General features: G+C 42.1%; 1 protein-coding gene across 1 annotated transcript in view; it reads left to right on the forward strand.

The window, feature by feature from the left end:
* The window catches only part of reln (reelin), a 1,039,407-nt gene that overhangs the window by 723,600 nt on the left and 301,304 nt on the right, over positions 1-14,503 (forward strand). Inside the window, exon 37 of the mRNA XM_053500241.1 lies at positions 10,701-10,895. Coding sequence (XP_053356216.1) covers positions 10,701-10,895 — 195 coding nt within the window. The remainder of the gene's footprint in view (positions 1-10,700; positions 10,896-14,503) is intronic.

A 14,503-nucleotide genomic window follows, 5' to 3' on the forward strand; every position in this document is an offset into this window, starting at 1 on the left:
TCCATCAACCGTTCGAACGTCGCTGGCGCGTTACAGAGGCCGAACGGCATGCGCCGAAATTGCCATAGCCCTTGGCCGATCGAGAACGCGGTTTTTGGTCGTGCTTCCGGGGCGAGCTCTACTTGCCAATACCCGCTACGCAAATCCAACGAGCTAAACCACGCCGAGCCCGCAACGTGCTCCAGCGCGTCATCTATCCGCGGTAACGGATAAGAATCTTTACGCGTTACCTCGTTTAACCGCCGGTAGTCCACACAAAACCGCCACGATTCGTCCTTTTTACGCATGAGCACAACGGGTGAAGACCACGGTCCGGACGCTGGCTCTATGACGCCCGAGTCGGCCATCTCGCGCAGCTTCTGCTCAGCGATAGCTCGTTTAGCTAATGGGAGGCGTCTCGGATGTAGCCGAACAGGCGCTGCATTACCCGTATCAATCGTAAATATCCGCGAACTCGTGCAAAAGGGACTTCACGGTGTCGGCCTGTGACTGGCTAAGCCCTACACTTCTACGCTGCATTAGCTCGGCCATTATCCTAGCTCGGTCGGCTACCGGATGTTTACATGGCGCGTCCACCGGAAGTTCCGCCCCCCTGGTGCGTGCTTCTAACCCGTCCGGCTGCGCTTTGGGCGCTAGCAACCTGGCTAACCCGAAGTTACCGCGCAGAGTTCCGTCCACGAGATTCAGTACCGCACCCCACCTTTCCAAAATGTCTAAACCCAAGATACAATCATCCTCGATGTCTGCCACAAAGAACGGATGGGAAAGAATGATTGCACCTACTTGTATTAGCACCGTGCGACAGGCCCGTATCTTCAAATAACTTCCCGATACGGTGCGAATGCTCAAAGCCGGGTCCGGCAGCATACAACCGCGCTCGCCTTGATCTAATACTCCCCAGCGCAGCAGCGAAACCGTAGAGCCAGTGTCCACGAGCGCCCGTAGCGAAACGTTGTCCAGGCCACAGTTCACGTAGACACCCGCGCGATTTCCTACGCGTCCTGACCGGAAGTTGAACCCGGCCGTTGGGGACGCAAAGACGGCTGTAGGAGGCGGCTTCTCCTCGGCTAGTTTTAACGGCTGCTGGAGTACGTTGTCCTCAGGCCTGAGAACATCGCAGCGGTAATCCGTCAGCCCCTGGCCTCGGCGTGGTCGCGGAATCTCGGAGGCTGAGTCGAGGCCTAGCCGCGACGGGTAGCCCTGTCCCAGGCTAGGTTCACCTACCGAGCGGCCCCGAGCCACGGGAAAACGCTCGGCTCTTTCGCCGTGGTGGTCTGCCATGATGGGCTCTGCGCGCTCGGCTTCGCGCAGCGCCTCAAACAGGGAAGCCGGTGCCGCCAACCGGATGTGCTCGCGAAGCCGCGACGGCTAGCTCTTCCTGCTGGACGGGCCCGAATTCCGGGTAGCCCCGGCGTGCGAGAGATCTCAGGTCCATGGCGAACGCCCCTAGTGGCTCGGAGGCGCTCCGCACGCGGGTTGCCAGCTCCTCGCACGCGGCCTCGTTACGGTCATTCGCGCCGAACCGGAAGTGTAGCGACTCCTGCAACTTCGCCCAGTCCTTCCGCTCATCCGGCCGAGGTCTTCCAACGCCCGGAGAGCTTCGCCCTCCAGCGAGAGGGCCACCCGGACGACTGTTTCCGCCGGGGACCAGCCCGCGAAGTCAGCGGCTAGCTCCACCTGGGCGGTGAATGCGTGGGGCTCGACAGCGCCGTTGTAGGACGGCAGGTGCAGGCAGCGTTTTTATGTAGGTTGATAAACGTGTGTTGTACAGTATATACACCGCGACAGCGCGCGCAGTTACTCACTTCTCACCTTTCATGTAGGTCTGCTCGGACTAATTCGTTTTAAACCCATCAAAAATGTTTGTGTATACAGCCCCAAACCTCCATCAGTTATTAACAATAGCATCTATTTAGAAAAAATGCCCCAGTGATTTCGGAGCTTCAGGAAATCATCCGGCGCTCTGCGCATAACACCGGACCAACTCATGTCGAAAATAATTTATAAACGGTTTCTAAACGTGGGCTATTGTTTTTCTTTTACTTATAGTATTTGTTAATTTAATTTAAATGAGGTTTGGGCTCAGGACTTCGATTCGGCATCGTGATTCAGCAGAAGTAGACTAATGATTATGAACGCGTCGGGAAAACAGCAAGCAGACTGACTCTGACCATTTATAAAAACGTTTGCGTTCATTTTCTGACGCGGTCAAGTTCACCAAAAACAATACAGAGCAGCGCAGCTTATTTGCTTTCAAACATTTATAAAATCACGTTTTTTCGTTATTGTGAGTGCGCTTAAATAAAAGTTGAGTCTTATAAAGGCATGTAGTCTTATATAGTTTTATTATATAGTTTTTGCACATTAATCAGAGTCCTCATCTGTTACATTTTTGAGGACAATAGTTTTTTTTCAGCCTGTCACGGCGTGCGCCTAAATCAATATCGCTCCTCGCTCACTAGTTAGGCGGCCTCTCCTTCAGATATGCGAAGAAGCAGGGCTGCAGAATTAGCCACGAATAGTGAAGAAGAGCTCTCCTTGCTAAAGATCACGGGCTTCCAATCCGCGCTATAAAACCACTCGGGGTTTGTTGGTTTACAGTGGATTTTACTACGCGGTGTGAATGAGACGCGCACACACAACGCGGAAGTGCGGCATGCAAACGGGGCAATTGGAACGCGCCTCAGAGACTTCAAAGAAGAGCAAGCGCGAGCGGACGGAGGCAGGACCTGCTGTCCGCGGATGGCCGTCGTACTCGTATTTTATAGCGCAGGGTGCAAACCCGGGATCATTGGCATGGATGAGCTATGTCCAGCTCTGTACCAGCATGTCATGTGGGCATTATAAGACTAAAAAGTGCCAGCTGGCACGCCTAAAAATAGACGCAGGTTAATTTTGTTATAGTCTAAATTAAAATCCTCCTCTTTAGTGCCTCCTATTCCTATTAATCCTATTGTTCTTTTAGTGTCACTGCGTGTGCTTACAATGCCAGACAACATTCAAATGCAAATTATTCACTCTCCCCAAGTGTGAATCAGCTGTTCTCACCTATACATATTAACCTATACGTTCTCACCTAAAGTGTTTAGGTAAAATTCCACCTATACAAGTGTGACAAATATGCAAAGAAAAAAAATAGGAAGGGGCAAATACTTTTTTCATGGCACTTCACATGTAGTCAGATTGTTCCACTGGGCTGAAACTGTGGCAGGTGGAGTTATAGCACTTTTCAAATCATACTTACTACACACTGATATGAATAACTTTGAATGATGAATTCTACGTTAATATGATCTTGGGCTTGCTCCACATTATAAAAGCAAAGCGCGGAGATGGAGATCAGGGAAGTACGTGATGTGGTGGAAAATAGGCGGTTCTACACTGAATTGCTCCGCGGGCGAGACTCCCTCCCGCCCCCCGTCAGCGCCACTTCTAACCAACCAAACCCCCTGTCTGAAGTCTGCTCGGTCTTGTTAATTTGTTTTAAAACCCCCAATTCTGTGAATTCCCCCAGCAGCAAAACCGGTTTGATGACTTCACACCTGTTGTAAAGGTGAGATGGGGGATTACAGTAACTGTGGGTGTGCTTCACCTCGGAGCGCGCTGTCGCGTTGTATTCAATAAATAGACTAAAACTAAATCATGTTTGCTTCAGCATTGAAAAGAATATTGTATTAGGCTAACTTTATTAAAGATTATACACTTTTGTATTCTTTATCCACACACGTGGGCATCTTTAAATTTTTAGATATTGATCCTTTCTCGATGCAGCAAATTTTCTGAGCAAATTAATAATAATTTCCATGAATGAAAAGCAGGAAGAAGAAAAGGTTACGCGAAAATAAGAAAAAGCTTTAGAGGTAAATGCTGTGAAATGCTTCAAATGAACAGATTCTGCCTATAACAGGTCAGGGACAGTGAGGCTGGATCCAGCAGCGCACCACATCCCACATCATAATACATGCTGATGATGACCAACACGTCTCCCCTGATCTACCAGAGCCAAGTAAAAAGAATGGCAATCAAACAGAATAAAATTAGTAGCAGCATTAACTTGTGCTAGTTTTTATGATGGTGGTCAATATTAATTGAAATAATGTTTCTCAGCATTATTTCGTGTTAATATTGACTACCCTAATAATTAAAATAAGTAACTAGTTTACTAGCGTGAGCTACTGCTGCTACTGATTTTATTTCAGCTTACCTGTTCAGTTTTATTGCCATTCCTTTTAAAATATTGTCTTTATAGATTTATATGTTGTTCGTCTTGATGTTCTTTTTTTTCGTTTCTTTGACCCAATAAATGTTCAGTGATACTTCAAATAACATGTTTAAATAGCATTGATTTCTGTATTGTGTTATATTTTTATACTAGTAACTGGTGTTAAAAATGTATCTCTACATTAATGAGCCAATGTATTATGGTGTGGGCTGCTGTGGGCCAGGAAGTCCAGGGCCACTTTTTGGTCCCAGTCCGCCCCTGTAATAACGAATGGAGAAAGCGCAGTTGAAGCCCGGGGATTCTGTGTTCCGCGAGGGCCAGTCGTGAATAGCTGACACTCAGTGACAGCCAATGAAATTGAAGCATTTTAGCTGCTTTCCACGTGGTGTGGCGTTGCTTAAATAATATCCGTATAATATCCGTATATCCTATAAAATCGTCCAGACCCTGGTTCGAATCCCGCTCTGGGTGAAAATGTAATAAATGTGAATCCTTTGTTTTACACTTTTTGCTTATGATAATCATTAATTTACAGCAACTGTGAGGTGAGTGCTAATGTGTTTCATAGCTTAAGAAAAAAAATTCTCACATGCTTGTAAACATGCATTTAGTACTGAAGCATAACTTGATAATGTAATGGCTATATCGTGGTATTTTAGCGTATAGCAGCAGAATTTTAAGCACTGGCTGGGAATCGAACCCAGGTCTCCCGCATGGCGGGCGAATCACCTACCACTGAGCCACCAGTACCCATCTGCGTTTAAAGCGCATAAGTACTGTTATAGGCTAACGTTATACATCTTTGTAGTCCTTTTGCACACGCGCGGGTGCGTTACAATAATAATAATAATAAATTTGGAGAACTACTACTACTAATAATAATAATTCTGAATGAAAATGAAGAATAAATACATATCAGTTTGAGCTTGACACGTTTATGAGCTCTGTCACTTGCCGTCAATGGGCGCCTAAGAGACATAACATTTTTCGGCTTCAGTAGACACACAATACTGACCCCTTGCAACACGACTGAAACACGACTGCCCCCTACAGGTATTGAAGGGCATTTTCACAGCTTGCCGCGCGCACTCGCGGGCAAGTCGTGGGATCCCTTTTCCGAAAACGTGCGTTTTTAAAGGCCAGATCTGTAGAGGATGCAGAATGGCCTTGACTAGCCCAGGGGCAAAGTCCAGGCAGGATGGGGAGACTGACAAGGCGCGCAGTTCCCCAATCCTCTTGAGAGAGGTAATGGCCATAAGAAAAAACATCTTAAGAGTCAGAAGCCTGTCAGGCGCTGACTCTAGCGGTTCGAAAGGAGTGTAAATTAGACCTTCGAGCACGATAGATAAATCCCATGGAGGGGTCGTGGCTCTAGTGGGTGGCCTCAACCGTTTAGCTCTACGAATAAAACGGGCAACTAAAGGGTGTTTTCCCACAGTAATCCCCTTGATTGGAACGTGGCAGGCTGAGATAGCGGCCACGTACGTCCTAAGGGTACTAGGGCACAAGCCCGAGGACAACTTATCTTGCAGGAACTTCAGCACTGAAACAATTCGGCAGTGGACTGGGTCTACCTGCTTCATCATGCACCAACTTTCGAAAACATTCTATTTGAGGGCATAAGCTTTCCTAGTGGAGGGAGCTCTAGCGGCTAGAATAGTGTCAAGAACGCTGGCTGGGAGACCAGCTTGACTTAGTTGTTTCTGTTCACGGGCCAAGCGTGAAGGTTCCAAAGCTCGGGTAGGGAATGAAATATTGTCCCCTGCGCCTGAGACAGAAGATCCCTCCTCACTGGAATCATCCAAGGTGAGCCATCGAAGAGAGATATTAGATCTGAGAACCATACTCTTGCCAGCCAACGGGGCGCTATCAGTAAGAGACGCAAACTGTGTTGACGGACCCTCGCCAGGACTCCCGGGAGCAGAGATATTGGAGGAAACGCATAAAGGCGTAAATTGGGCCACGTATGGGCCATCGCGTCCAGACCCAGGGGAGCTGGATGAGTCAGAGAGTAGTAGAAAGGACATTGTGCTGTCTCTTGGGAGGCAAAGAGGTCCACCTCTGCTGTAAAGAATGTCTACATGACTATGGCGGGGTGGAGTTTCCATTCCCTCGTGTGTCACAGCTTGTCTGGACAGTAAATCTGCTCCCTGTAAGTGCCCTGGAATGTAAATCGCCCTGAGGGACAGGAACTTGTCATGTGCCCAGAGCAGAACCTGATGCGCTAGCTTGTTAAAGCGGCGCGAGTGCAGTCCGCCCTGGCCATTTATATAGGAGACTACAGATGTATTGTCCACCCGCACTAGAACATGGTAGCCTCTCAGCTGCTGGAGGAAGTGCTGTAGGGCCAAAAATAGAGCCATCATTTCGAGGCAATTGATGTGCCATGCGAGAAGATGACCTCTCCAGCGCCCTTGAGCTGGATGGCCATCCAAGACCGCGCCCCAGCCGGTAAGGGAAGCGTCTGTTGTTAGCATTTTGCGAGGACAAGACGGACCTAGAGTGGGACCCAAGGGTCTGAACCACATAGAAAGGGTACGACGTCCTTCGAGCGTAACCCTAATTTGCCTTCGGGGATTAACCCTTGTATGAAATCCCCTGGCTCTTAGCCACAACTAAAAAGCTCTCATGTGCAGAAGGCCCAAAGGTATCACTGTGGATGCAGCTGCCATGAGGCCTAAACATTTTTGAAAGTGATAGTCACTTCTAAGGTCTAGTCTGATTTCCTTGAGGGCGCTGAGGATGGATTCGACATGTACGTGCACTGCAGTGCTACTTCAAGCAGCTGGTGGCCACACCAGATACTGACTGAGCCTCCCTTTATTCAGAGACACATTGTGAAGCATTTTTAGGTTATGTCTTATGGTGTTTACTCTTTTAGTGTTTATACAAATATTTACACATTAGGTTTACTGAAAGTAAAAACAGTTCAAACTCAGAGGACGTTTTTTTTTTTCTTTTGTGCTGAGTATATTAAATATAGTAACCGGCTGCTTGGACACTGTAGTTAACTGAAGCAGTCAATGCTCCATCTGGTGGAATTACACAGCATTGCAACAATCTTTTTAGGAAAACACATGGGAGTGTTTATGGTGTGGGGCATCGTTAACTGTGTCATTGCGGAGGATCACATTTCGTGCACGTATCGAGCATGGACCTGTCATGGACCTGTCATGCTCCAGGCGGCTGTTTGACGTGGCTCCCACTGTATATCCTCAGGAGGGGTCATTACATTGGTTTAGAGATAATTGCACGGAAGCTTCAAACAGAATGAACAAACTATTTTTTTCAAAACGTTATAAAATTAAGTAAAGCGAAATCCCCTAAATCCCCCTATAAAATATCGCTGATTATTAACGCCAGAACGAATGGCAAATTGACGATATTTCACGGAAGTTTATATATATATATATATATATATATATACACAGATGTCCCATTAAAAACGCACGTTTCGAGAAAAGGGCTCCCGCGACTTGCAGCGGCTGCGCGCGGCAAGCTGTGAAAATGGCCACTATTACCTGTAGGGGGCAGTCGTGTTTTAGTCTGAAGTATTGTGTGTCTGCTGGAGCCGAAAATGTGTTCTCTCTCTTAGGCACCTATTGACAGCAAGCGACGGAGCTCATAAACGTGTCGAGCTCAAACTGTAAATACTTATATGTATTTATTTCTCATTTTCTTTTCTCCTTCAATGATGATACTTCTTCGACTGCGCTTTCTTCAATCAGTATTATAATTATTTTTAGTAGCAGTGCTCCGAATTTATTAGTGTTATTTTTCTTTTTATTATTATTATAACGCACCTGCGCGTGTGTGCAAAAAGACTACAATGATGTATGATATTATAAACATTTCATGTGCACATTTCATGAAATGGTGCGGTATCTGTTCCTTGACATAATTGTGGCTGGTAAAGAAACAGAGAAAAGACTGTCCTGCTGCCAGTAGTCTGTAATGCACCTCAACTTCACCATGGCCATGTAGAAAAATAGGCCAATGTAGCAGTACAGCTCACTGATGCTGATGTCTGTCCATTTATATTTATGGCCCTTTGCACGTGCCCTGGCTGCCTGAGCATTGGTGTTTTGACACAGAGTCAACATAGCACTTTCAGGAAAAAACATTTTGAAGAGACTCATGGGAGTATGAGCATCACATGGTGATATCTGTGGTCCAGGTTCCTGTGCAGACAGGAATCTCAGAGCCTGTAGAGCCATGTCAGAATCCATGACTAAGTAGGCTGCTTATTTTCATTGGCTTTCTTTGCCACAGGTTCTTTAGCGCTGAAATAAAAAGGACATGCTTTTTACACAAACTTTCATGATTATGTTTTATAAAACCTTATAGTAATTACTGCAGCTGTTTAGAACAAATGACTTTACCAGTACTGAACTAAATTTTTTCTACAATACACTACAGTTTACTATGATGAAAAAAAAAATACAATAATATTATAATATTATATTATATATATTTATATTATATAGTTATATTTAACTTACATCTATGAAATACTGAATGGTCATTTACTCGTGGTTCTCCAGCGAACTCGAAACTGAACGACACTTGCATGTCTTTCTTGTGCACGACGCCGGTGATGCAGCCACAGTCCTAAACAAAAATTGATAAGAATGGACGAGCATACAATAATGCGCAAACAACAGCTGGTGAACAATTTGGCGATTTGAAACATGGTCTAAACAATACAAAACACGTGTGTATATACACGTGTATATAAATCAAACTTTAGACTGATCGTAATCAGATTTTATTGTGAGCTTGTAAGTAGCGTACATATTTCATATTTTAACCAATTTTACTCTTGCTGGCATGTAGTATTTTCCAAATGTACATATGAAATATAGAGCAATGATGGTGAGAATAAAATACTTACTCGTCAGGAATTACATCCTCCGTTGAGTCCAAATGTTGCTCTTCCTCTGATGAGAAAGTATATTCTTCATAACCGATAGAGGTTATTAAAGACTTCTATTTTCTTTAATAATTTTTCATGTTTGTTGTATAAAGTACTCAGATGTGGAAATTACCATCACTGTAGTTTTTCGCCGATACAAGATATGACTTTTTTTATGACTTAATCTGTAATTATATTTGGGCCAGGGGTAGCTCAGTGGTTAAGGCATTGGATTACGGTTCGGAAGATCCCAGGTTCAAACCCCACAACCACCAAGTTGCCACTGTTGGGCCCTTGAGCAAGGCCCCTAACCCTCAACTGCTCAGATGTGTAATGAGATAAAAATGTAAGTCGCTCTGGATAAGAGCGTCTGCCAAATGCCCAAATGTAAATGTTATATTTTAATACTGTGGTGAATGAAAATGTCACTTTGCGCCACCTGGCAGTCATTTCAAGAATGACTTTGAAATGTGACTGATGTATTTTGCCCGGTGTTGTTTTGTCGCAGCGGCAAGCATGGTGGTAATATGCATTCCTATCTACTGTACCACACACCGCTCCAGCAATTCAGAGCACACGGGTTTTCTCCAGATGTGTTACAACACACAGCACAGGGCTTTCACTATTCTCCAACTGATTCCTTTCAGGCCAATAGCCTTTATATTAATAACAATAATAATAATTGTAATTTGTCACATGTACCTTACAGCACAATTAAATTATATTCCAGTTAGCAAACTGGAGTCAGAGCACAGGGTCAGCCAGAATACAGTAACCCTGGAGTAGATAAGATTATGGGCCCTGCTCAAGGATTTAACAGTGGCAACTTAACATTGCTGTGACTTTAACCTTTTGATCAGTAACCCACTAACACACATCCTTAACCAATTAAGCCACCACTGTCCTGATTTATGTTTACATTTTTCACATTTATTTGACAACCTTTTTGAAAAGAAAATCGTCTACTGTTTATGTACAATATTTTTTTTCTGGGGTGCTAAAATATAATTTCATTTACAAAAGCTGCCAAAACAGGGTCCACTTTGTTCTCTACAAGTTAAGAAAAATAATATATGCATAATCCCATTGTATTAACGCACATTGACAGCTGTGTAAAGAAATCAATTACATGCAAAATCTGCACCAAGGTGCACCTGCTATAACAAACAGTGGAGGCAGTGATTAATATTATACACAGAGGAAAATAAAGGTCAGTATTTACAGTGGAATTAAAATATTTGCATTGAGTTCCATCAGGAAGGATATTTAATATTTATAAGACACTCATAGGCTAATTAAGAGAAAAGCACACATCTGCAAGTGGCCTATATTTACCATATGTCTCAGAGTAAGAAATTACTTCTAAGTGGCCAAAAATTCTCAGAGTAATGCAATTTTGGTTCTACTTTTAGGAGTAGTTGTAAAGCCAATTTTGCCATGTTGGTAAAACAGGAAATCATTCCTATCTTCACTAGAATTAAGGAGAGCTCCAGACATGGTTACTGGTTAGGAGTACACAAAAATCTGTATTTTTTTAATTTTTATTTTTGTCTTCTTTTACAGGAAAACACGCAGCCCAGTGGGCACTTGATGATGTTTTGATTGGTATGAATGATAGCTCCAGAACTGGCTTTCATGACAAGTTTGAAGGCACATCACTCTCAAGACACATCTGGTTCAGAGTAGTAGGTGGAGAGGTTACAGTTGATTGCCTGGCCTTGGACAAAGCCCTGATCTTCCACTCTCATTCAGAGGACAGTAAGTCAGCACTGACCATCAAAATTGATTAACTTTAAAATTATGTAACCCATTAAAGAATAAAATGTTGCCTTGATCTTTTCAAGATACATTGAATATATACACCACACAAACATAGTTTGTTATTTAGCAAAACATGAACATGTTTTGGAATGAAATCCGTGTTGAATGCTAAACAACCACCATGTTTTTGAATTAATTCTGTGATAATGAAAAACCTAATTTTAGTTTAGCCCTCTTGTTGTATTCCAGTTAAATCTGACTGATTTACAGTAACAATTTGCAGTAAATTTCATCCGTTTGTCATTAGGTTGCATAACTTCATTTACACATGGCATTAAAAGCCATAACATAAACATAAAATATTTTCATAAAAATGTGTTTTTTATGCAATTTGTATACACCCATGATGTTCCCGGTTAAAAATGACCAGTCATTGGAAATTAATGGGTAAGACTACAATTAGTGCATAAAGAGTTCAAGCACATTTCTACACTTCACACACACTCTATTTTTCCTGAATGTCATCCCATCCCAACCTTTTTTGAGAGAAAAGGTTGCTTCCAAGTAAAAATGTTATCAGGATGACCCCAGGGCCAAAGTGATATGCACTATCCCAAGTGGGTGAAATCAAGTCCTATTTTTTACGTCCTATGAGCTTTCCTCAAAGACTCCTTTGAAATCATCGTCATGAACATGACATACCTGAACAAGAGAAGAGTTTTCGGAGACACCGGGAAGAAGGTAGATCTAAAACCTAGACACCTATATAGGTGTCTTGATTTTTTGTGATGTCTACAGATCCCAAAAGGGATCTACATCCAGCTTATGGGATGCAGACACTGTAGACCATGGGCAATTTTTTACACTACAATGTCTTTGCAGACATACAGTATACTGTCATGCGTAATTTGCTTTAATGACACAAGTGCAGCTTGACTTCAACACAGCAAGCTGGCACCAATTAAGGAAGTTTGACACACTAAAAAATAAACCATAAATTTTACGGTAAAAAATCGGCAGCTGTGGTTGCCAGAACTTTACCGTTTAAAATACAGTAGCAACGTTATTGGTTTTATGGGATTGCAACCACTGTACCGTATATTTTACGGATTTAATTTTATTTTTTACGGTTTATAAGTAACATTTATGTTGCTAAAAAAAAACAGTTTATACCCCTCAAATTCCAGGGTTAACATTGTAATATTTACATTTCATGAACATCTTTTTTACAGTTCAGAACCATCTAATTTAAAGGTTTATGTTGTAATAAATATGGTTAAAACCTATACTTATTTCACAAATTCAAATTCAAATTCAATTTTTTATTTGTCACATACACAAACATACACAGTACGAAATGTAGTGAAATGCATTTTACGGCTGCCATTGACCCTAGAAGAGAATTAAAGTTTACAAATAAGAAATAAATATGAATAAAAGAAATACGATAGAAATTAAATAAAAAATTAAATTAAACTAGGAAAAATAGAACTAAAAATAAAAATAGAAATGTGCTAGGAAAAAAAATAGAACTCAAAAAATTAAAATAGAAGTAGAAATATGATGTGCAAAAATAGAAATCTACTGTACAAATTGAAATATACTGTGCTGTGTGTGCAAATATGCATAGAACAAAGTGACTTTGTGCAGAGGTTATTAAAGTGTCTTTGTGCACTGGTCCAGGATGTAAACGTAAAACTGTAAAATGTAGTGTAGTTGTGAAGGTAGGTGTGCAAAGTTATTAAAGTGTCTTTGTGCAATGGTCCAGGATGTAAGCGTACGACATGTAGTGTATATATGAAGGAAGGTGAGCATGTAATTGTCCATAGTGTTCATGGATGTAAGAAGATTGATGGATTTGATCAATTATGAAAAAGATGAAAAGATTGTTAGTTCTGCCTAGTGGTGTGGTTGTGGTTGAGAGACCTTATCGCCTGCGGGAAGAAGCTCCTCCTCAGTCTCAGTCTCTCTGTGTTGAAAGCAGACAGAAAACTATTTAAACTAAGGAATTTTATTTTTATTTTTTATATAAATAAACTGAATATAAGTGAATTTATTCAGCAATTTTGTGAAATCACCATTTTATCACATTAGCCGAGAGCAAGAAGACATACAAGTTACATAAGTGGATGGACTGTCCGCCACTCTTCAAAAACCAGGTCCTGATATTAGCGTTAAGTGTTCTGTTGGTTTTAGGTGACTGTGCCCAATTAAGCAGTACATGACAAACAAACCACCTAAATATGGTATAAAGATATGGACAGCATATGATGCAAAGATATGCCTGGAATATACAAGTGTACATAGAAAAACTAGCTGATATATATTCAGGGGAAGGGGGTGGTCCTAGAAATGACAGCAGGGCTACGAGGACACAACATTACCTATGAATCTTTTCACCAGTTATGGTCTGCGTCAGGAGCTGTTTCAAAAGAAACTCACCATGGTTGGAACAATGAAAAAAAAAAACCGGCCTGAGTTTCCTACTTTACTGACAACCAAGGATAGTGAGAGATTTTCCTCTACATTTGCCCTTATTGACACATACACTCTAGTGTCCCAGCTGAAAAAGAAAAATACATACACTCTTGTGTCCCAGCTCCCAAAAGAAAAATAAGAATGTGCTTCTAATTACAACGCTGCACAGGGATGCCACCATGAGTACAAGGGAAGAAAAAAAAATGCTATCCTGGATCACATCAGGACAAAGGTTGATAAGGTATGCAATATTTTTAATATTATTGTATTATCAGATTGTTTTATCTGCAATACAAAAATAAGGCACACTGTCTTATAAAATGTCGTGTTTGTGAACAATATAGAGTCAAGTGCTTCCATTTTGTAATATGTAAATATGTTTTAGATGTGGTAAATTGTAAACAGTGGTTTTTTTTTTTACTTCTTACTTCTGCCCTTTTTTAGGTTACTGCCATATACTCCTCAAAAGAATAATGGCACATTGGCCCATGGTGGTGTTTTTCAAAATCATCAATGTGTCTGCCTATAATGCCTTTGCGGTATGGGGGAGATCAATCCAGGCTGAAAGGAGGCAAAAGCTTGGTGGAGCCCCTTATTTAAGGGCGCCAACATCTTTTACAAATGCCATTATCTGCTGTATTGGTGACGGACAATGCTAGCATCCACAACAACCAGAAAATGTGGAGGCAAAAGAAAGAGGTGCAAACTGTGTGCACCAATAAAAAGTTCTGTAAGCCACAGAAGGGGTATATATATTTTGCAAAGATCATGCAAAGACCTAAGTATATCATGCAAAATGCTCATGAGAGGAACAATGGGATGACAATATGGCGCTGTTTTTTTTTAGAGCTACAAATGGTACTCAACCAGAATAACAGTTTTACCGCTATGTCTCCCGTGGGGTGTGCGCTTTACCACTATGTGGTATTATTCTCTCAAGGCTTAATGAGCGACAGCTGGTTAAAAGCTGTAAGTAGTAGCAGATAAATTAGAGTGAAACATTTTAATTAAACAAATTCATAATAACTACTAAAATGACAGTATAAATTTAGATTATTGCAATGTGGGGACAATGAGCAGCATTGTAATATACCCAATCTAAAAAAAAAAAAGAAAAAACACAAAAA

Source organism: Clarias gariepinus, chromosome 7 (genome assembly GCF_024256425.1).
Source record: "Clarias gariepinus isolate MV-2021 ecotype Netherlands chromosome 7, CGAR_prim_01v2, whole genome shotgun sequence".
In the NCBI taxonomy this organism is placed as follows: domain Eukaryota; kingdom Metazoa; phylum Chordata; class Actinopteri; order Siluriformes; family Clariidae; genus Clarias; species Clarias gariepinus.